Consider the following 25448-nt stretch of genomic DNA (forward strand, 5'->3'; position numbering starts at 1 on the left):
CAACAAGGCCATGCCCATAGCAACAGCCAAATGATCACATATATTGCAAAGATGATATCAGAAATTCATACATAAGTGAACAAAAACATACAAAAATGTATGCAAATATATCTAACAACATGACCACGCCCATAGCAACAGCCAAATGATAGCATATATCGTAAAGATAGCAACATGGTTGGATGGGCAACTGGATAGTCATTCACCAAATGAACACCTATTGTTAGCATGGACTAGCATATGGATAAACATTTTTAAAACTTTACAGTTGTGCTACAATGCCATTGGCGGTATTTTTTCTTTTTTGGTTCAATCTATGTTATCTGCATCTTTTAAATCACTAATTGATAAATTTTGCTAATCCATATTATATAAAATATTGATGAAAATGTATTTAGTATTTGACCTCCCATGACCTACATTTAGTGCACAACAACCCAATGGTAAAAAAGGCAGAAAGTAAATAAAATCTGAATGGAAAATCAAATTGGCTGGATACCCTCATCTCTTATAGTATAGACCTTTGACTTTGACCCTGATCAATTATCAAAATCCTGCCTATCACAGACACATTGTAGTGCAGTGTTTACATATTTTCCCCATTTCTTTTAAATCGTGTTTACAAATTTGCTTCCCAAGTGTTAAAACCAGACCATTAACTCAATCACCACGTTCAGGCACTTTATCACAGGTACCCAACAAGAAATCGTAATCGTAATGTTAAGCAACTAGTAATCGTAATCGTAATGTTAGGAACTTGAAAGTAAGAACTAAACTGGAACGAATTCAGTCCAGTTGTTTGCTGTGTCAATTTGTTGCAAAATAGTCATTGTCTCTAGTGTGTCTCACCATTGTAATTTGTTTTTTAATTGTAATGTTACCACATGTTTTAGTTACCAGCAGTGTCTTTATCCTTTATGTGTTTTAAAAAGTAATGTAACAATCGTAATTTTCACCAACTATGGATAGAAAAAACAATGCATTTCCAGGGTATGCGCTGAAAAAATTTGGTGTCCTGCAAGTGCAGAAACCAGCTACAAATGTCTAATTCCCAGGGACATGTGTTTCTGGTGTTGCTACATAGAGACTACATTCAAGTGTCTACTCCCATATTGCCAGGTTTAAACTTTCTTTTGAGACATTGACCTTTGACCTTGACTCTAATCTTCAGGTTTAGTTATTGAAATTCAGCAATTACCTGTATTATCACAGACACTTTGTAGTATTTATTTGTTGCCATCAATTTCTTTTAAATCATGTCTCCATTCATTCAAATAAGTAAAGTTTTTGAGGGGTGTATCTTCTATTATTGAGTTGTATTGCTACTTTCCTGATTTTGAATTCTAGAGACAAAAGTATGCGATGTGATGCGTCAGTGATTTTTGAAAATCGAGCAAACGAGAAAGACTTGTTTTCAGAAGATGAACAGGAATGCAGTTCAAGTTATTTCATAAGATTATGTTTACATATACATGTTGCAAGAGACTGTCTCTTCAATGTATACAGTTGAATAATATATACTGTACTTATTTAAATGTCAAATAATATGCATATTAATTTTTTTAATTACAGAAAGAAAACATGGATATCTTATATGAGAAGGTGTATGCTATAGTACTACATCTGCAGACATCTAGCAATTATTTACAAGTTAAAGGTGAGGCAATGTCAATATCATATTGTAATCTTTTAATAAATAACCAGAAAAGTGTTTTGTGCCAAGACACTTTATTTCCCCCAAGTGTAGCCGAACTGCTGAAACATGTCAATACTGTAACTAGTTTTTAGGACAACTGAACAAGGTTCAGTGTGCTATCGGTGTTGTGAAATGTGTGTGTGTGTCTGTGTGTGTGTGTGTGTGTGTGTGTGTGTGTGTACTAAATGACTTAAAAAACTGTCAGACCGATTGCCTTTGTATTTGGTGAGGACTAAAAATGTGTGGTTCCAGTTATGCTCAATTTTAAGATACGTGGGGTATAGGTGATTTTTAGCACAACTGAACAGAGGTTCAGTAGTGCTATAGGCATCGCCAGGTGTCTATCTGTGTGTCTGTCTGTGTGTGTGTGTGTGTGTGTGTGTGTGTGTGTAAATAACTTAAAGTCAAAAACCGCTGAACCGATTGCCATGATATTTGGTGGGTCCATTACCTTGGGTGTCTAGTTGGGAAATTGTTCAAATGAAAATGATCGCATCAGAAATGTGCATTTTACGTTTAGAAATGTGATTTGTTGTATTACAAAATGCTTTGACTTCAGTTTGGAAATGAAAGATTCTTGTTTTATTGATGCAATGAAATCATTAAATCTTTTATGGGCTCTACTTCACATATTAGTGTCAATGGCGTAAATATTAACATCTGTTTAAGGTTGCTTGGCAACCTAGGGCTGTTTTTAGCACAGCTGAATTAAATCTTAGACACTGTGATTAAAACACGTTCATATAAATGCACAATCCTTAGGCATTCCAAAAAATAGTTTGTACAAAGAATAAGAAGTCACACATTTTATGGGGAAAGAAAAATAGAGTCATATCAAGACCTCCATGATCATACTGTGTTTGGAAGGTTAAATTTCCTGCATGTACCGATTGCCATATTTAATGGGTGTATTACCTTGGGTGTCTAGTTGGGAAATTGATCAAATCAAAGTGATCTTACTACCGGTGTGTGATTTGGGTTGAAAAATGTAATTTTTGGTCAAAAAACCTACTAAAAAAATATTAGGCAGTGGTACAAAAGGCAGAAGTCACCCATGCAACAACTGCAATCAGTGTCCACACATTATTGACACTGACACCATCACCAACACCATATCTGGGACAAACAAAGAAATCATAGGAGACATCAACTGTAAATCACAAAATGTAATATACGGTATAATATGCAAGCAATGTAATTTTCTCCTCGATATCGGTGAAACTGGTCTAGAATTACGAAAACGTATATATGAGCATCAGTATGACACAAAGTCAAACAGAAATACACTAGTTGCCAAACACTTTAATACCCATAACCACAGTTTTACAGATATTACATTTATTGGTATTTCCAAGATCTTTTCCTGTGATACTCGCATCAGAAAAATCCTTGAAATAAAGCACATGATTGCATTCAATACACTCAGTCCACCAGGCATCAACAAAAAAGACTGGTAGTCATTTAGCTAGGGAGCCTCACCTTCCCCCCTTTTTAGCTTCGCTGTCAGCGAAAGCTGAAAGCGTAGCTTTAGGTATAGGTGGGTATAGAGGTATTAATTAATTAATTAATTAATTAATAATAATTTATTCCACGTACAAAAATTTTTATTACAGAACAGAACAAAATGTCATTTAATATGTATATACAATAAACGTGTTAATTGGGAAAAGGGTGAGGGTTACACAACTAATCGAGTCCTCCCCTCACAAAACATATGACGCTCACATCATTAATTTTGCCCTGTTTCAATCAAGAATATTTAAATGTGGTAGATGATACATGGAAATACACTGAAATTACAAAATAAATTAAACATGAGCTCTAGATCCCGAAACAACCAGACAGTAGACATTTTCTAAATTCCCGCTTAAACTCTGACCTGCATTGTATAGTCCTAATATGCACTGGTATTTTTTTCCATAGTTTCGCACCTGCATATTTTATGTTGAATTGGCCCGACCTATGTTTTGTTCTTGGAATATTCAAATCGCTTCTCCTGCTTTGCCGTGTTGAATAAGAATGGCTAATTGTAGTGAAGTAATCGTGGAAGATGCTTGGTAATCTTTTATGTAAAACATCATGGACAAACATCGCTAATTGTAGGCTGTGTTGTTGAAAAATATTTAGAATGCCGAGCTTTTGAAATAATGGTTCTGAAGGTACATTCCATTTGCTAAAAGTCATAATACGAATTAATCATAATTTAGCACAACTGAACTGAGGTTCAGTAGTGCTATAGGGATCGCCCGGCGTCTGTCTGACGGTCTGTGTGTATGTGTGTGTAAACAACTTAAAGTCAAAAACAGCTGAACCGATTGCCATGATATTTGGTGGGTCCATTACCTTGGGTGTCTAGTTGGGAAATTGTTCAAATCAAAATGATCACATCACAGGTGTGTGATTTGGGTCAAAAAATGTGATTTTTGGTCAAAAAACTTAAACTCAGAAACTACTGGGCAGATTCGTGCGAAATTTGTTGGGAATATTCTTAAGGGGGTGTAAAGTAAGATTTGTTCATGACATGATGATTCCATCAGTAATATGCAAATTAGGGCTAAAATTGTATCTTTTGGGTTAAAAATCTATAATTCCAAAACTACAGAGCAGATTGGGCTGAAATTTAATGGAAATGCATCTAGGGATGTATGGATGAAGAAATATTATGCATACAATGATTACATGAGTAATATGCAAATTAGGTGTAACAATGTTCATTTTTGGTCAAAAACTTATCTCAAAAAGTACTTGGTCAATGAGTCTGAAACTTGGTGAGATGTTTCTGAAAGTGTTATTCTGCAGATTTTCTTCAAAACAATTTTACAAAATTGGCCCTAGCAACCATGGCCACGCCCTTAGCAACAACCAAATGGCAGTATATTTTGGTCAAATAACAACATCATCTGGTAGGCAAGTGAGTAAACATTCAAAAAATGTATGTAAATTTGCCTAGCAACAAGACCACGCCCATAGCAACAGCCAACTGATCACCTAGGAAAACAAATAAATAAACATTCAAAAAATGTATGCAAATGTGCCTAGCAACAAGACCACGCCCATAGCAACAACCAAATGACCACATATATTGCAAAGATAACAGGGATTTATACAAAATTGAATAAACATTTAAAAAATGTAGTAAATATGCCTAGCAACAAGACCACGCCCATAGCAACAGCCAAATGATCACGTATATTGCAAAGATAATATCAGGAATTTATACACAAGTAAACAAAAACATACACAAATGTATGCAATATATAACAACATGACCACCACGCCCATAGCAACAGCCAAATGGTTACCCCGTAAAGATAGCAACATGGTTGGATAGGCAACTGGATAGTCATTCAGCAAATGAACATCTATTGTTGGCATGGTATGGATAAACATTTTTAAAAACTGTACAGTTGTGCTACAATGCCATTGGCGGTATTCTGTACAATAAATAATTCATTAAGGTAAGTTGGGTACGTACTGCCCCATACTTCCAGTCCATAGGTGATGTGTGGGAGAACAGTGGAATTATAAAGCATGATAAGTATATGTTTAGGCACAACTTCGCGAATATGTAGGAATATGCCTATACGTTTACTTATTTTAGAATTTACAACAGTTATCTGTGGCTTCCAGGACATACACTGATCAATTGACACTCCAACAAATGATGCAGTATCAGTTTCTTGCAGTATTGTGTCTTTTATGCGCATAGATCCAGTGCTATCCACTGTTTTCACTCTAACACCGCCATTGAAAAGTGCCATAAACTTTATGAATCGTCTGACTAGAAACAGACCTCGTGGATCTAAGGGTGGCAAAAATCGACGTCATGCAATCCAGCCATTGATTTTTAAATATTATCCGAAAATTCCAATCAGAGGTTCGGGAGTAAACAAAAACAATTTGATTGCAGTTCGTAAGGTGCCATCTCGGGAACAGGAGAGGAACTTGTCTTTCTGTTTATGGAATGCAAGGTCTCTAAACAACAAAATACCGGCTTTAAGCGCCATTATTCATGAGAAACGGACAGATTTTTTTGCAGTTACGAAGTCTTGGCTGAGTAACTCTAAACAACAGTTAACTATGAATGAATTTCGTTCATCGCTGTCTGGTTATAACATCTATAGCTGTCCCCGTGCATCCCGTAAAGGCGGTGGAGTAGCCGTTATTGTGAGAAAAAATTTAACCACCAAGTCTTCAACAAAAACTAGTTTCTCATCTTTTGAATCAATGGATTTATGCATTCAGGTCCAATCGGAGACGATCCACACGATTGTTGTCCACCGTCGAGGGAAAATGGTTCAATATCCAAAACATTTTTCACCGAATTCACATCATTATTGGAATGCGCAGTCGTTTCGCCAGGTAAACTACTAATTCTCGGAGATTTCAACTTTTACATGGAAGATGATACCGATCGCGACGTCATCAAGTTCAAAGAACTTTTAGTGTCATTCGATCTCGTACAGCATGTAACTGGCCCAACACATGAAAAAGGACACACACTTGATCTTGTAATAACGCAGTCTTCAGAAAATTTCGTTCAGGGATTTCAATTGGACTGTATCCTACCATCTGATCACAGTCCAATCCACTTTATGTCCAATATGACCAGACCCTGTGCCGGTAAAATCACAAAAGTTAGTCGGAAAATAGCTGGTATTGACCGTGATCAAGTGATGTCATGTATGAAAGAAAACTTTTTCACTCAATTGAAAGATACGTCTGTGGATTTACTGGTAAAGGATTACAATATCACTTTGGCCAGGGTATTCAACACTCTAGCTCCAGCGACAACGAAAGTTATGAATGATAAAACGCGAGCACCCTGGTTTTGTGACACAATCCGTGACAATCAAAAAGCGGTCAGAAAATCAGAACGTCGTTGGAAGACCAACCCTATAGAAATCAATATACAACTTTTTTTACGCAAAAAGCTCAGCTCATAATTGATTTGTCAATGGACTTAGGGCCTCTTACTATCATTCGAAGATAGAAAAATCTGATCAATGGAAGTTGTTCTCCGTCATCGATGACATAATTGGTGAGAAATCATCATCTGCACAGACTCTGCCACATCACTGCGACCCCAAGCTTCTGGCAGAAGAGTTTTCAGACTTTTTCTGCGAGAAAGTAACGAAGTTCAGAGAGCGCTTTGATTCTGTATCTATGGTTCATTCTTTTAATGACTGTGGACTATCATTTAATAACTTTTCGAGTGTTTCGGAGTTTCTAAGTTAATTTCATCAATGAATTCCAAATCGTGTAATCTTGATCCTATTCCAACTTCACTACTGAAAATGTGTTTTCCATATACACTGTCATGTATTACTGACATAGTAAACAAGTCTTTCAGATCTGGTATTTTTCCACATAGTCTAAAACATGCCATAGTTAGACCTTTACTTAAGAAGTCTGGGTTAGATCAAGATAATTTGAAAAACTACCGTCCTGTATCAAATCTTTCATTCATTGGCAAAGTTATTGAAAATATCGCAGTAGATCAATTGGATAGTCATTTATCGAACTCTCTACTGTATTGTAAATTTCAATCTGTCTATCGACGATTTCATAGCACAGAAACAGCCTTGTTAAAAGTACATAATGACGTCATGCTTTCAATTGATAGTCATTCAGAAGTAATTCTTGTTCTATTGGATTTGAGTGCTGCGTTTGATACCATTGACCATGACATTCTTTTAAATAGGCTTGAGACTCGTTTTGGCATCAAAGGACTAGCATTGAATTGGTTTGCATCATACTTAAAGGGAAGGACTCAGAGTGTTATATGGTAAACGGCATATCTTCAGAACCACGTGACCTTTTGTATGGAGTTCCACAAGGCAGTGTGCTGGGGCCAATACTATTCACACTGTATTGTGCCCCCCTTGAAGATATCATGAAAAAACACTTGGTCAACTTCATGATGTACACTGACGATACAGAAGTATCTATAACCTGCAAGCAAGCTGAGTACTCAAAATTACAGATCGAAACCTGCGTAGATGAGATCCGTGAATGGATGGCCTTGAATAAACTTGTTTTAAATGACAATAAAACTGAATTAATTCATTTTCATTCGAATTTCAGATCTCATAGACCTTTATCCGGACTCTTTGTTGGAACAGAGCAAATTGCATTTTCACCCGTTGTAAGAAATCTTGGGTTTTATTTTGACAGTGTTGCTTTAGCCCATAACCAAGTTACTCAAGTCTGCAAGTCAGCCTCGTTCGCTTTACATCGCATTGGTCGTATCCGGAATGTCTTAGATAGCAAAACTACCGAACGTTTAATTCACGTTACTCACGTCTGGACTATTGTAACAGCTTATACATTAATCTCCCTGACTATCTCATCAACCGGCTACAACGCATACAGAACTTAGCTGCCCGGTTGGTCACTTGCACTCGGAAATTTGAACACATAATGCCTGTCCTTGAAGAGTTACACTGGCTCCCTGTCATCCAACGAATTGATTTTAAGGTTCTCATGCTCACATATAAATGTTTCCACGCTCAAGCACCAACTTATCTGTCAGATATTCTCACTGTCACCAAGCCAGGAAGACTAACACGTTCTGCAATCGCGACAAAACTTGTCGAACCTTGTTATAACCAGTAGCATTATGGAAAGCGGGCTTTTTCGGTAGCTGCTCCTAGATTTTGGAATTCCCTCGACCCTACTCTTCACAATGCACCTTCTCTGTCTACTTTTAAAACAAACCTAAAAACGCACCTATTTCGGAAAGCATACTTTTCCAGTGGGGCACAGTGAAAGTTTGTTTGTTTGTTTGATAGAATATTGCAGTTTTGTGTAACTTCAAATTTTAGACTTTAAGTTTTATTTTTAGACTTTAAGTTTTTTTTATTGGGTTAAACAATTTGTCAATTTTAATCAAATGTCTAATTTTAAATGAATGTGTACGAGTATTAGTGATTTCTACAAATGTATTGTTTTTATAATTGTGTTTTTGTTATACAGTGTTTGTGTGAAGTGCATTGAGATTTTCTTTGATTATGTAATGCGCTATAAAAGAAATAAATATTATTATGTATTATTTTCCTTTTGCTTTTCAGAATTAAGTAATTCGTTTTGGCTAGATTTATCGTTAGCTTATTCGCATCACACCAATTTGTGACATTTGTTAATTCATAGCTCTTTGATGTCATATCAATAACATTACTTCTATCAGTAAAAGTATGGAATAAATTTGAATCATCGGCATACAATCTAAAGTCAAATAAATTGGAAGATAATGGTATATCATTAATATATACTCTGTACAGGTATAGAGTATAAGTGAATCATATTCATAGGTGTCCGTCAACTTTTTTTTATTTTTATAATCTTCTCCGAAAGTGAGTCAGAATACTTCGATATTTGGTGTGCATGTTCCCTGGGGGAGGCTATTCAGATTTGTTCATGCCAAGTTGATCTGTGCCATTTTCAATTTTTTATGATTTTTTTTTTCAAAAATGATATTTTCATCATCTCAAATACTACTTGTCAGATTGCTTTGATATCTGGTGTGTTGATGCGCAGAGGAAAGCTTACTCAGATTTGTCAATTTCAAGTCAGCAAATCTTCTTTTCTATTTTTGATGATTTTTTTTTTTGTAATTAAAAAAAAATTAATATGTTAATGAGCATTGTGACCGATGCCATATTGGAAATCAGTCCACGAGACTGCCACTGCCACGACGTCAAACAAGCAATGTAATATGTGCTACAACCCAAATGACAAATGTTTGTTCGAAACAGGGTTGTAAACTTCAAAACCAAATTCTGCACCCCTTCTACATAATCAGCCAGTCAGCAACACCCTCATTTGCATACAATCTATCCTTCAGATCGTGACCGTTACACTTTGAATGGCTGCTCACAGGCCTTATTTTTGGGTATTTTCACCTCACCGTAACTTTCACTAGAGTCCACCATTTTAGATACTGTAAATGCCTAAACCTCAACTGACATCTCTTCTTTCGTGCCAGCAAAATAAATTTTCGAATTACATTTAGGAATACTGATTTTCCGACGAATTCGGGACACATACTTGAGGCCCTGAAATTTCATAATTTCCTTAATACGGGCCGGAAAGTTTACAAATTTCACGAACAGGTGGATTTTTATGTAAATTTGTCATACATAAGTTAAATTTTGTAGGGTCGTTGTGTAATGGGTCCGTTCAAGAATTTTCGGTAGAAAACGACTGATTTGACCTGGAAGTTGAAGCTGACCTCGTTTGACCAGGCGATTTTCCACAGCAAGCAGCAACGTAGACTGTCGACAGTCGCTCACGCCTTTTTTTCCTACGTTTTATCAGCCCGGCACAACACATAGACCCTCCACCAACAGGATACTCAACATCAAAGGATCTCTAAATGTTTATTGTACGATATTGTACATTTCCTGTCCATTTCCGAGTTTGTTTACACTCACTATGACTCAGTGATAGTTGCTAGCTATCCGACATATTTTTGACTAAATTTTTCGACCATTTCGAAGGTTACAACTGGTTGAAGACCCCAACAAGATATATAGTATTTTAAGTAAATGCATACATACATAGTCTTGTCATGTATTTTGTTGTTCTATGGCATGAAAAGAAGAATTGATTGCGTAAGCTATCCATTGTTTGCGATTGTTGCAGTACGCTTTGAGTACAGTGTTTCATTCGTCATGGTTGTAACCCAATTTCTATCAGTCAGAAATGATTCTTGAAATTTTGAGTCCATTTATTGATGCTTTTTATCACGTTTTGTGATATGTTAGGCTGTTTTCATTGATCAGGATGAGGCATGTTATCGTAACTACATCGAAATAGAACGTAAACATCCAATGCGTGGTTGCCATTTTATCGCTATTGTCGCGGTTGATGTATTCACAGAAAACGATACATTTCGTCAAAAAACTAGTACTACTAGACTTCAAATTTCTTGCTGCTAGTAGTCGATTGTCTTTGCTGAATTTGAAACTTTACATCGTTCTCAGCCAAACTATGACCGAACTAACTGAGAAAATGAGAAGTACTCCAGCTGTGACTTGAGAGATTGTATTTACACAGATTACCTTTCAAGTTGTCTCAACTTTAATATTTAAATGAATTGTAACCCATTTTTGACTTCTTTGAGTTGAAAAGTACAAAACTTTTATGTTCATGAGCGTAGTACATGTGCCAATGTGTTATGTATGGGCTATTAAAATGGCATAAAAATACATGGCATTGTAGAAATGTACGAAATTCGTAGACATACCAGTTCGATCGATTATGTGTTTCACAAAACTACATTCATTCTTCAAATTCTAGAGGCAGGCATTGATTTAAAAATGTCTCACGCAATAGTCGGGGCAAAAACAGCTGAATTGTAGATTTGTATCTAAACTTCCGGTCTTTCTCATGCTTGTCGCATAAATTTGGCCACTATTGGCCTGTCTACGTATCGGTAAAATTACCTATTTTCATCATAATTGTATGTTACATGATTTTGTATGGCCTCATGGTATCTTCGAACGGGAACCCATTTAGCGGGGAGGAAAGTACTTCGCGTTGCCTATAAACATGGCTTATGGCAGTATGAATGCCGTTATCTGCTTGTTCAACTATCGAGTCCTTCCTTGTGTATACATAGCTGACAAAAATAAAAAATCGTCATCGAAGACACCAGAAAATTCATGATCCTCACTGGAAGATGCCATGCCATGCCATGATGTGTTGTGGGCATTAACATAAATTAGCATAACCGCGTATAATCTCTTCTCGCCTTTTGCGAGATTTTACGTGCAATTTATGTCGCGTTGTGAGGTTTTTACACCCCGGACACCCCGTTATACGTAATCGGATTAATCATACATAATGTATGCAGACGCAAATCGCTTCAAAGGAAATGCCGCAGTTGCATATCCTGTGGGTTGAGGGTCTATGCGCAACACTACTATAATTGCATACTGATATCGAGGGCCGAAGGCCCGACAGACCGAGGGCCGAAGGCCCAAGCGACTGTTGTTCCTCACGCGCCCTCACGCGATAGCGGTAAGGACATTTTATTGTAGACTATTTGACATATAGGTCATTGTTCACAAAGCTTGTCAATCAAAATGAACAGTACTCACTAAAATCACACTTCAGACCCACTATAAAAGTTTAATGTTTTCAGATAACATGTAATTCTATATTGTCGTGCAATTTGGAGTGACAGTGAACCAGAATGAAGACAACTCACATAAGCAAGGCATGCCTAGGCTAGGCTAGGCCCTAGGCATGCGGTTGAAGTTATGCAAGAGCAGTCTCCGAGACACTGTTGTGAATCTTTGTTTACTGGTCAACAGTTTACATGTAAACGACATGAACATGTCTTGCCATTTCCAAAATGCAAATATTTGGCAAGTAAAAATAATTAAAATAATTACAACTTTAATTTGGCATCAGACTTTGCATTATGTTTGCGTATCTTTCCCCGTTTTACATGTAAATCCATACCGGGGCTGCTTTGAGTACGAGCGAGGTGAGGCATGTTGAGGTATTTTGTTGAGAATTATAAATATTGCAAAATGTCAAATACAAGGTTTAAATACAATGGAATGATGAAAACAAATTGGTCGAATCTGCTGACAGGCGCCGGTCACGAGACACTCCATAAATTTAAATATTAGACGATGTCTACTTACAGGTTGAATGTTGTTGACAATTATGGACAGTGCTTTTGGTAAATTTGTTAGAAAATTGAAATTCAAATTGCCTCAAAATTATTTTAGATCCCTAGTTTATTTCATTCATCATTAAAATTTTCCAGGGTTACAGCTATAAGACACTGGAATTATTTATAGCCAACCTCAAAATCCTCTTTTTTTCTTTTTCTTGTGTGCATTTCCCAGTCATTTTTTTTCTGAGATTTTGTGCAATTTTTCATAACAGTAGTTTTTCTTATAAAATGGTGACTATGGTATAAAAGTACAATACATTACCAACTTCTGTGTAAAATGTGTTTTATAGTGAGACATCATATGAAACCAGTAACCACTTTATTACATTGCTAAAACAAAACTGCATAGTGAAGAACTGAAGAACTGAACCACTTCTACATGTCACCAAAATAAAAAAATTAAATAAAAAAAACAAACAGCAGAGCTATTCTGACCGATAGGTCGCTTTTTAATGTTTAATCACCAGATGTTATTTTTGCAAAAAATACTGTTATTTTGTTGTTGCTAAGGACATGGTCTTGGTTGCTAGGGCCAATTGTGTCAAAATGTTTTGAACAAAGTCTGCAGAATATCACTTCTAGAAACATCTCACCAAATTTCAGTTTCATTGACCAAGCACTTTTTGAGATATAAGTTTTTGACCAAAATTCACATGTTTACACCTAATTTGCATATCACGGATGAGATCATTGTTTGTTTAATATTTCTTCATCTATACACACCCCCAGATGCATCACCATTAAATTTTAGCGCAATCTGTTCAGTGGTTTGTAATTAAAGATTTTTGACCAAAAAGACACATATTTAGCCCTAATTTGCATATTTCTCTTGGAATCATCATGTCATGAACAACTTGCTTAAGAGAGCACCTTCAGTTTCAAAAAGATTAAAACAGAAACTCTACAGTTGGGCTACAATGCCATTGGCACTACTTATGTAGATACTGTGTTTTCAAGTGTGATAAATTTCTTTAAAAACTTATACAAAACAAGTATGGACATACAGAGCCACATCATGTTGTTACTTGCAAGTGCATCACTTTTTACTGAGTGATGATGGTTATTTGGTATAAAATAGCCACCATGTTTATACAAGGAGTTAGCTCAGGTGCAAACAGACACATCGATATTTTATTGATTGATAAATGTCAGATTGTATTGATCTGTACTTTCATGCTCTAACTTTACTTTTGCACTCCTTTCTATATATGATCAGATATGTTCTTTCTTGTAGTATACATTAATATGACCCCGACTTTTGGTTGAAATTTAACCAAACATTCCACTTGATGTAAATATGTCAATCAGAAATTAAGTATTCAAGAGGGAGGAATGTCTTCTATGAAAACTTGTTGCAAAGTGTATATAATCATTTGAGCTTAATTTGTATACTGTTTTCTATGTTGCAGATCAAGAGATAGCAGTCATTCATCACTCCAATTTAGCTGAACCCAGCTGTAAGCAAGTCACATTTGAATTCTGTCCACTTGAACCTGTACCTGCTACTTTTGATATCAGGTAAGAAATTGTTAGAAAGTTTATAGTGTACATGTACAAGAGAATGTTATAATTGTGTCTGTCTATCTGTCTGTCTGTCTGTGTGTACGCATTTGTCTCATTTTCTCAAAAGTGGCTGGCTCAATTGAACGGAAACTTGGTACCCATAGATATAAATATGTTATCCTGGATATCCTTGGAAGTGAACCTGTTCAAATTGTAGAGAGAATTTAGAGATTTATATTTATACTTCAGCAGAATGGGTACCGGTATAATTTATGGTCATGTCCCATTAGGAATTATCATTACAGTTATATCATAGCTAGGACAACACAATGACATGAAAGAAAACCATGAAATATTTATATATAATCTCCCGGTATTTCGAACAAGTATGACGTCATCGAGGACGAATGATTCCCCTAATGTCGGCCGTATCCCGTATAGGGATACAGACATTAGGGGAATCATGAGTCCGAGATGACATCGTACGAGTGAGAAATACCGGGAGATTATTTATTTATTATATACATAGACCCACTTTTTTTTCTATTATGATGACAATTTTAAACTAAAATATTCCAAAACTTACACTGAACGCACATCAATTTTACGAAGTAATGGGGCTACAGCGCTCAGCTGTTCAGTCAGTTTTCAGAATGTAGACGCCATTGGGACAGCTGGTGTCGCTACTACTACTAACGTATATGTTGAGATATGTAAAATTACACCACAGACTTTCAGGTAGGGAACATCTTGCCAACGACGGGACGTTTGCCAGGAGCAGTGATTAATTCTTTGATAAAATATAGACACTTTCATCGGAAAAAATGAAGCATATCGAGAGACTGACTAATGAAACGGATGCCTTCTACACCGGTTAGGCATAGAACTCAGCTCAGAGTCATACACTAAAAACATCAACACTGGCAAGTTAAAATGTCGAAAACATTGTGAAATTTTCAAAAGTCGTTCAAAAGTTCTATCAATAGTTGAATTTCATGGACAACAATTTCACTGCATTGGGCAACTATCACAACTGGACGTTTTTATGATGTTGATGCTGGGTGTTGATTTTAGCATGTGTCTACGTACGGTAGTGGCTGTATGAATAAGGCGATAGATTTTTCAAAAAGAGGTGTATTTGTTCACTGTTTAAACTGATGATGATAATGATAGTCGATGTTCGGTAATCCATGAATAGCAAGGAAACCATATTTTCAAACAACAACATCGTAACTGTACAGGTTGATGTTTACAAATAATTCAAAGTTAGTTCCGACTAGTTCGTTAGTTCCGAAATGTATGGATTTCATATTACTATACTTTGACGTCACACCCTGGGAATATGAGGGTCTATGTATATAATAAGGGCATGTAATACTGTTGTATTGACTTTGAATATACACCTAAGCCAAACCCATCAAAGCAGTTATTATGTTGAGAGTTTATGAACTGTATTCAATGAACTCATGCACTAAATGTTCTGAGTACTGTTTGCACTAGGTACTAAAATGAAATACTGGAGTGTGTGTTAGCTTGTGTTTTTTAGTCCCCATGGGACGAAGTCCGGGACTGGGACTTATGGATTGGGTTCCGTTCGCCCGTCTGTTCGGAGCCGTTTCTTGGAGATGCCTGGACCGATTTTTTTCAAACTTGGTGCAGGGGCAACATACTATGGCATACATATGCACGTCAAATTGTTTCATGATACGATCCAATATGGCTGCCTGGCAGCCATTTTGTTTGTGAATTTTCCATGTCCAAAGCCATAACTCAGATATGCTTGAAGAGATCACATTCAAAGTTAGTATTATCACAGTGTTCTATGACATACATGTGCATATTCATTGTTGGCATGATATGATCCAATATGGCCGCCTAGCAGCCATTTTGTTTGCGAATTTTCCATGTCCAAAGCCATAACTGGGACATTTTTGAACAGATCTGATTCAAAGTTGGTATTAGGACAGTGTTCTATGACATACATGTGCATATCCAGTTTCATGGCATACAAATGCACGTCAATTTGTTTCCTGATATGATCCACTATGGCCACCTATCAGCCATATAGTTTGCGAATTTTCCCTGTCCAAAGCCATAACTCAGACATGCTTGAACAGATCTCATTCAAAGTTGGTATTAGGACAGTGTTCTATAACATACATGTGCATATCCATTTTCGTCGTGATACGATCCAATATGGCTGCCTGGCAGCCATTTTGTTTGCGAATTTTCCATGTCCAAAGCCATAACTCAGACATGCTTGAACAGATCTCATTCAAAGTCGGTATTAGCACAGTGTTCTAAGACATACATGTGCATATCCATTTTCGTCATGATACAATCCGATATGGCTGCCTGGCAGCGATTTTCTTGGCGCAGTTTTCATGTCCAAAGCCATAACTTAGACATGCTTGAACAGGTTCCCCCCCCCCCATACCCGACCCATCCTTTATTGTTGAATGGTTTATTTCATCTTGAAGAGTGGGCATGTCCCATGTCCAACGAGGAGACACAACATATCTAAGTCTGTTTGATTTAGGTTCACAAGTGTTGTTGCGTGATCAGAGTAGTGATATCAAGAAAATGACAACATAAACTGCCAGTTCCTTAAAACCCAATCATAGTGGGGACTATGTCATTCTCAATGACTTGTTTTATTTGTTTTTAGCACAACTGAGCACAACTGAAGTTTAAGTACTATATGCATGGTGCAGTGTCTGGGTGTCTGTCCATCCATCTGTCTCTGTATGTGTGTGTGTCGATGACTGAAAAGCCACCCAATCGATTGCATTGGTATTTGCTGGGGACATTATTTTTGGAGTTTAGTTGGGAAATTGTTCAAATGAAAATGATCGTATCAGATGTGCATTTTGTGTCAAAAAACTTAAACTCAATTACTGGGCAGATCGGGCTGAAATTTATGTGTCTTTTTGGTTAAAAATCTCCAAAACTACTTACCAGATTGGGCTGAAATTTACTGGGAATGCATCTTGAGATGTGTAGATGAAGGTGTATTGATCAAAACATTTTGACATAACTAGCCCTAGCAACCATGGCCAACCCCTTGCAAGCAGGGAAATGATTAATATGCATATTACAAACATAACAACAGTCAAGGATGGGTAGGTAAGTGAATAAAGATTCAAAAAATGTATGCAAATATGCCTAGCAACAAGAGATCGCCAATAGCAACAGCCAAATACAGTTGTGCTATAATGCCATTGGTGCTATTTAAAAAAAAAAAATTGAAGTTGATGTGTAGAGTCACCCAACATTGACATACCGCTACTAGACATAACTATCCACAGCAACATTTTGGTTTTGCAACTTTTGGTTCCTTGCAGGGGCTGGTGAAATATTAAAGTAGTAGTCTGTCCTAAACAAGATGAGTTTTAAGCATGTCAAGTGGTATACATGCATAAATTAACAAACGAAAGACAGACAAAATGTAACGAGGTTACTGTTCATTGTCTAAGTGTCGATCTCATGAATATGCACCAAGACTTTATGAATATTTTCTGCAGTGAATAGTCTTCACTGGTAATCACGACTGCATGTAAACGGTTTTTAGGGCAAGTAATTATGATGCATTTGATTGTGACAACATCCCTAAACATCCAAACAAATGTATGCAAATATGCCAAGCAACAAAACCACAGCCACATACACTAATTTTATTTTTGCTATTTCGGAAAGTGCGATGTTTAGCAATGAAGATGGCCAGACATGTAGCATGCCGCTAGCACCTCTACAGATCAGCTTCGAAGATTTGTTTCTACCATTACCTGAAATCTGTGGCTGTAGTAAGCAGCAAGTCTTCAATAACATCTGGATTTTCATTCACACCCAACAAGAGAACAGGTGAGAAATACATGTACACACATTTCAAGAGGCTTTCTTTTACCAGTAGCATATGTATCTTATTGGTGAAGCCTTTTGTAATTGCCAAAATAGTGACCAATTCTTTTTCATTGGCTAAAAGAATGGCCAATATTTTGGCCACTGGAAAAATATTGGCCATTATTTTGGGCAAACATGAATTTTAAACTTTTGATCAATTTCAACAAAATAAAGATGAATACAAAGATTAAGTTATATAATTAATCTGGAAGGTGCAGGCAGGAGAAACCCAATGATGGGAATTAGTTGAGGCTGATAATAAAACCAGGCTCACTGGTCAAATTGACAAACACCATGAAGTTAAATTTAAAACCAAAGTCAATAACCAGAAGGATGCTACATAAATGCAATTGCCAGAGGGCTACTACACAAAGACAATAGGCAGAAACTATACAGGTGTACACAGGTCTGCCAGTGACTGATGGGGGTTTCTGTAGAAAGTGACATCTGATACCAAAGGAAGACATGTTTACACTTCACTAGCGATCAGTAAGAGTGCACTATACAATATTTTCCCACAACTCTCTGATTTGTACTGATGAACGTCATCTCCTTGACGTCAGACAAATCTCACCAGTGTACAGGATTTTGTAAAAAAAAAAAAACATTTTTGCCAATTGGGAAGTGTAGAATTACCACAGATGAGTTTCTGAATACCCATTTTCATCGGTTCTGGTATCTATGATTTATTGTAGAAAGAGATAGCAATTTTAGAAACTTGTCAACAAATTTTCTTGAAAGACATGTATATTATTTGCAACGAAACTAAGGAATATATATGCAGCTGTTCTGCCAAAGATATAGATTTCTCTGAATAGGTATTGCAAAAGAAATTTACATATTAAAACTCTTCATACAAACTGAGTACCCAAGTTAGGGACACTTTGGCATTGAAAAGTGTTTTATTCAGAGTATATGTTTAATTTGGGACCTTGAGCGATGCCCTTCCAAGTAATGTTGGTGTCCCTCAGGGCTCAATTCTAGGCCCTCTTTTCTTCCTTCTTTTTATTAATGATCTTCCCCTAGCTTCAGAAAATTCAAAAATGTATATGTATGCTGACGATACTGCTGTACAGGCTGCCAGCCGTAATATCCATACACTTGAAAATAGCCTCAACGGTGACATGAAATCCATTCTAAGTTGGTGTGTAATAACATGTGTATTAATGCTGAAAAGACTAAAGTGATAGTTATTGGAACCTCCCAGAAAAAGTCTAGACTAGACCGTCATATAAATATTGTTTGTGATAACGAACAACTTGAATGTGTAAAGCATGACAAGTTTTTAAGTGTTTCAATTGATGATACTTCGGCCTGGGATCAATCTGATTAAAATCCGATGTAGATGTCGGCTAATCGATCATTGCTATTTTACATTCGTTATTTTGCCTGAATTGACCTTCTTGGTACATGTTTACATTTTTTAGCCTGATCGCCTCCTCTACATCTGAGATGGCCCCAATTCAAACGAATTTCTGCTCAGTGAGAGACATACAGCCAATCAGGTTGCGTCTTACTTGTCATGGGCATACATGTACGCATTGAATATCAACAAACATTGAATGTCAACAGGAAGTCCAGTAATTGAACTTCCTGAGCCGAAGTACAATGGCTCAGTGGACGTGGACCTACACCAATAGCAACAACCAAGTGATCACGTATATTGCAAATATAATATCAGGAATTCATACACAAGTGAACAAAAACATACAAAAATGTATGCAAATACAAATGTATGTCTAGCAACATGACCATGCCCATAGCAACAGCCAAATTATTGCATATATTGCAAAGATAGCAACATGGATGGAAGGCAACTGGATAGTCATTCAGCAAATGAACACCTATTGTTAGCACGGACTAGCATATGGATAAACATTTTTAAATATTGTACAGTTGTTCTACAATGCCATTGGCAGTATTTTTCAAGTTCCAATGAAAGTTAGTTGTCAAAATTGTTGTTCAAATGCCTGCCTCCTATTCTCAGCACAGGAAAGCTTGCCATCCTTGACTTCACTCGGCTTTCATGATGCCCTACATACACAGGATATGCACACCCATTTCCATGGCAAATAATAAACAAAATTAAAACCATCATAACAGTGCTATTATTATGCATTACAAAGTTTGCATACTTCATGGTAATCATCGTAACTGTTTAACAAATTTAATAGAGTGAAGTGATACGATATCATTGCCCTACTTCGTCAGTGGGTAAAGTGTATACATTTCTGTTTCGACCGACAGACATACCATCTGCTCCAAATCTCATAAGTTTCTGCGTCACACTTTCATCAACTTTGTCACATATACTTTTTGTCAAGATTTTGTTGAGCGGTGCGCCCTCACTGTACACCAATTATATAGAGGTCAATGCATAGGTCACCAGTATCGATACATTGTTACAAACCCACACTATGGAATGCTGAATAGAAATATAGATTTTTACATAGGCAGTGAACAACATTGTTGAAGGCCATCGTAGGCTTGGTCTATTTTCCATATTTTGATAGTATTGTATTTCAAGTCGAGATATTGATGACAGAGTGTAACAAAACGTATAAGTATGGTCTCCGGTAGGGGCTGAAGTGTGCCTGGTTGTGTGATGACACCACACATAGTGCTGAATTGGATTAATCGAGTCAACACTGTCTGATATGCTTTGGCCATCTGGCTGCTAATAGCATACGTCCAAAAATTGTTTACCTGCAGGACTATATCTTGAATAGGTCCTCTTGTGGTAGGATTTGGTGGGGTAGCATGTCTGCTGTAGACAGCAATCTGCGGAACTTCTGTATCTGAAAAGGAGATAATGCATCAGCAATGTCATTACGTACACCGGGGATATGCTGTGTTTGTACTGTAAAGCCATGGAGTGCATGCTGTGCACCAGGTTAATTTGCGCATAAGTTTCATTATTATCTTCACTTTGGATCATCCTTTGTTCATTATTTCGACAGCACTCATATTGTCACAATAGAGTAAAGTCTGTCGGCTTGTCCATGTGTGACCCCATAGAACAATTGCTATCACGATGGGATAGAGTTCCCGAAAAGCCATTGATAACTTGTCGCCATCTGAAATAAGGTTGTCGGGAAAACTACCTTGGAATCACTTATTGTCGTAGTAACCCCCAAAGGCTTTATTGGTCGCACCCGTGTAGAGATGCATATCAGCTGCATGTGAATGATTGTCATCTAAGAAAAAGGAGATGCAGTTCCACTGTGAAAGGAATTTCAACCACATATGTATATCAAGTCTGCACTTCTTGCTTAATGATGAAGTTCTTTAACTGTAGTAGACAGGGAAATAAGATACGACACGAAAGACCATCCTGGGCATATGATGCGACTGGCAAAATTTAAGTGACCTAAGAAGCTCAGCAGTTTTGTGCACAATTTTCTGTTGAGAAATGATCTTAATTCCACAGAATCGATTCAGTTTTTCTTTTGGCAGTCTGACTTCCATGTTGTCAGAATCTAGTATAATTCCAAGGTATTCAAGGCATGTAGAAGGGCCTACTGTCTTGTGTGGCGCCGTTGGGATGGGGAGAGTATTGAACATTTATGACAGCAATGCCATAGTTTTGTCCACGCCGGTGTGTGTTAGATCAATTGTCAGGAAGTCATGTAGTAAATGGAGAATGTCACGAATTTCATATACATTTGAAGCAATCCAACATAGAGCTGTAGCAAGGGTATCAAAAATCTTTGGGCTAGACCGGCTACCAAAGACTAGTCTTGTGAAGAAATAATATTTGTTGTGCCACTTTATACCATGATAAGGCCACATTTTTGGGTGTAAAGGCAGTATTAAATAAATTTAAAAGCATCTGAAATATCTACCTTGCATAGCCAGCTGCCCCGTCCTAATTTCTTGATATGTTTGATTGTAGTATCTATGGTGACGTAATGTAGAGAATATTGGTCTTTGTTTATCAGCTCATTTAACGAAGAGTGTGTTTCGTTGCTGTGGGGTGCTGATGATCAACGATTAGCCTTTTCTTTTTTGAATATTTACCTTCAGCTATGCCGATTGGATTAATGCAATACACTGCAAATGGTATAGAGTCATAAGGGCCTGATAGAAATCCTTTCTTAATTTCTTTGTCGATCAATCTGATTTAGGTATTTGTCAGAGGCGAGCAGAATGGATATTCTTACATTCATAAGATGTGTCTGGGAGTGGATCTATTCCAGTGTGACAACCATGTCTTAGTCAGTCAATGAGGTAGTTAACAAAAACTTTGTCAGGATGGTAAAATTGATTGTTAATCTCTCAATGTTAATGGGGGTTGTTACTGCCAGGGGGTTAATAACTGTGTTCATAGTAATGTCTTCCCCCTGGTGGTCCCTCGGTTTTTTTGTTTCATTACACACTGATTTGGGATGATCTTTTTTACAGGTCAAACAAATATGGTGGTGGGAGCATCTTGAACGGTTGCATCCTGCATGACTCTGCCATACATATCCAGCCCTTTTCCTGGTTTCTTGCCCTCGAGGTTCTTTGAACAGAAATTAGATGTATGGCCCACTGCTTGGCACAAGTTGCAACTTAATGGCTTGTAGTTGGCAAAAATATTACAAAATAAGGTATTACTCCTGATGGACCAATCTACTTTGATGTTGTGGTACTTTAGATGGGCTGCGGCTTTGGCAATAAACTGCTTGTGATATTCATACAAAACCTTTACCACCATATCTGTTACCCATGTCTATCAAGTCCCTTTCGTATAGGTCTAGTTCTAATCTGTGTTGTGGGAATGCGTCGCTCATCACATTTTTAGCACAAATTAACTGAGGTTCAGTAGTGCTAAAGGGATCACCACGCGTCTGTGTGTGTGTGTGTGTGTAAACAACTTAAAGTCAAAAACCGTTGAACCAATTGCCATGATATTTGGTGGGTCCATCACCTTGGGTGTCTAGTTGGGAAATTGTTCAAATCAAAATGATCTTACCACCGGTTTGTGATTTAGGTAAAAAAATGTGATTTTTGGTAAAAAAAACTGAAACTACTGGGCAGATTGGGCTGAAATTTGGGTGAAACATTCTTCAGGGTGTTTTTAGTCCCCGCCGGACGAAGTCCGGGACAGGGACTTATGGATTGGGTTCCGTCTGTCCGTGCGTCCATACATCCGTCCGTCCGTCCGCAGCCGTTCCTTGGCGATGCCTGGACCGATTTTTTTCCAAACTTGGTACAGGGGTAACATGCAATAGCATACATGTGCACGTCAATTTGTTTCATGATACGATCCAATATGGCCGCCTAGCAGCCATTTTGTTTGCAAATTTTCCCTGTCTAAAGCCATAACTCAGACATGCTTGAACAGATCTCATTCAAAGTTGGTATTAGGACAGTGTTCTATGACATACATGTGCATATTCATTGTTGTCATAATACGATCCAATATGGCCGCTTAGCAGCCATTTTGTTTGTGAATTTTCCATGTCCAAAGCCATAACTCAGACATGCTTGAACAGATCTCATTCAAAGTTGGTATTAGGACAGTGTTCTATGACATACATGTGCATATCCATTTTCATCAAGATACGATCCAATATGGCTGCCTGGTAGCCATTTTGTTTGCGATTTTTCTATGTTCAAAGCCATAACTCAGACATGCTTGAACAGATATCATTCAAAGTTGGACTTAGGACAGTGTTCTATGACATACATTTGCATATTCATTGTTGTTGTGATACGATCCAATATGGCCGCCTGGTAGCCTTTTTGTTTGCGATTTTTCTATGTCCAAAGCCATAACTCAGACATGCTTGAACAGATCTCATTCAAAGTTGGTATTAGGACAGTGTTCTATGACATACATGTGCATATCCATTTTTGTCGTGATACGATCCCCCATACCCAACCCATCCTTTATTGTTGTAGGCATGTTCCATGTCCAACAAGCAGACACAACATATCTAAGTCTGTTTGATTTAGGTTCACAAGTGTTGTTGCGTGATCAGAGTAGTGATAATGCCTTAAAAAACAATCATAGCGGGCTATGTCATTCTCAATGACTTGTTACTTAAAGAATTGTTCTTGACGTGATATGCAAATTAGGGCTAAAAATGTGTCTTTTTGGTCAAAAATCTATAATTCCAAAACCACTGAGCAGATTGGGCTGAAATTTAATGAGAATGTATCTAGGGATGTACTAAGCATACAATGATTCCATGAGTGATATGCAAATTAGGTGTAAAAATATTCATTTTTAATCAAAAACTTATATCTTAAAAAGTACTTGGTCAATGAGTCTGAAACTTGGTGAGATGTTTCGGAAAGTGTTATTCTGCAGATTTTCTTCAAAACATTTTGACAAAATTGGCCCTAGCAACCATGACCACGCCCATAGCAACAACCAAATGGCAGTATATTTTGGTTAAATAACAACATCTTCTTGTAGGTAAGTGAGTAAACATTTAAAAAATGTATGCAAATATCCCTAGCAACCATGACCACGCCCATAGTAACAGCCAAATGGTTGTGTATTTCACAAAGATAACGGATTAATAGACAATTGAATAAACATTTTAAAAATTATGTAAATTTGCCTAGCAACAAGTCCATGCCCATAGCAACAGCAAAATGGTCACGTATATTGCGAAGGTAACAACAGGAATTGAAAGACAAATGACTAAACATTCAAAAAAACGCCCATAGCAACAGCCGATGATCACATATATTGCGGAGATAACGAGGATTAATAGAAAAATGAATAAACATTTAAAAATGTATTCAAATATGCCTAGTAACAAGACCAGGCTCATAGTAACAGCCAAATGATCATGTATATTGCAAAGGTACACAGGTGAACAAAAACATACAAAAATGTTTGCAAATATATCTAACAACATTACCACGCCCATAGCAACAGCCAAATGGTAGCGTATATCACAAAGATAGCGACATGGATGGATAGGCAACTGGATAGTCATTCAACAAATGAACACCTATTGTTAGCATGGACGAGCATATTGATAAACATAAAAAAAAAACTACAGTTGTGCTACAATGCCATTGGTGGTTCTTTTATAGATGCCGAAGGCTTGAATAAACTCGCTTAATGAGGTCTTTGTTGAGTCTGCCATCTATCTTATCTGTTTTGTCATTAGGAATGAGTAGGGCAGCAAGGTTGACATCCTTACCTTCGATTATCTGGGGAGTGATGGTTTCGATGAATGGTACTTTTGGTAGCGATTCAGCTGCAACACCAACACCGTTTCCTGTCCTGCCATGAGGCACTCGGTCATCGACCCCATTGTTTGTACAAAGCCATAAGGTGGTTCTTTTTAGCGTTGCTGGGGTATGGCACTCAGAGTTGGATAGTTCAGAACGGAGTCTAGCATTCGTCCAATTTTCCGGTAGCATGAGATTGTACACTTCCCTGTTGTTGTGTGACCATAATCGATTCATAGATCTTCTCACTGGTGGCATTGTGATTTCCGTGACTCTATTGAGGATGCCGGAGTTGAAGTTGGATGTGAGTTCGTTATCCGCTGGGAGCCGATGGAGTAATTCGTGTCAATCCCGGTTCATAAAGCTAACCATCTAAGGGATAACATACACAATAGAGTGTACAGTAGGATTAAGAGTGCCGTACGGAGTTCGTTGGAGGTTATCAAATGGAATAAATTGACTCGGTAGGCA

General features: G+C 37.2%; 1 protein-coding gene across 6 annotated transcripts in view; it reads left to right on the forward strand.

Annotated features, from left to right (window-relative positions):
* The window catches only part of LOC144451224 (AP-5 complex subunit beta-1-like), a 219229-nt gene that overhangs the window by 172779 nt on the left and 21002 nt on the right, over window positions 1-25448 (forward strand). For 5 of the 6 annotated variants that reach the window (XM_078142207.1, XM_078142058.1, XM_078142127.1 and 2 more), the window contains 3 exons: window positions 1573-1657; window positions 13802-13910; window positions 17592-17756. In XM_078142207.1, the coding sequence (XP_077998333.1) occupies window positions 1573-1657; window positions 13802-13910; window positions 17592-17756 (359 nt within the window). Of the gene's footprint in view, window positions 1-1572; window positions 1658-13801; window positions 13911-17591; window positions 17757-24913; window positions 25442-25448 lie in introns of all 6 variants that reach the window. The other variant, XR_013482294.1, reaches the window with a different exon arrangement.

Source organism: Glandiceps talaboti, chromosome 1 (genome assembly GCF_964340395.1).
Source record: "Glandiceps talaboti chromosome 1, keGlaTala1.1, whole genome shotgun sequence".
Lineage (NCBI taxonomy): Eukaryota > Metazoa > Hemichordata > Enteropneusta > Spengelidae > Glandiceps > Glandiceps talaboti.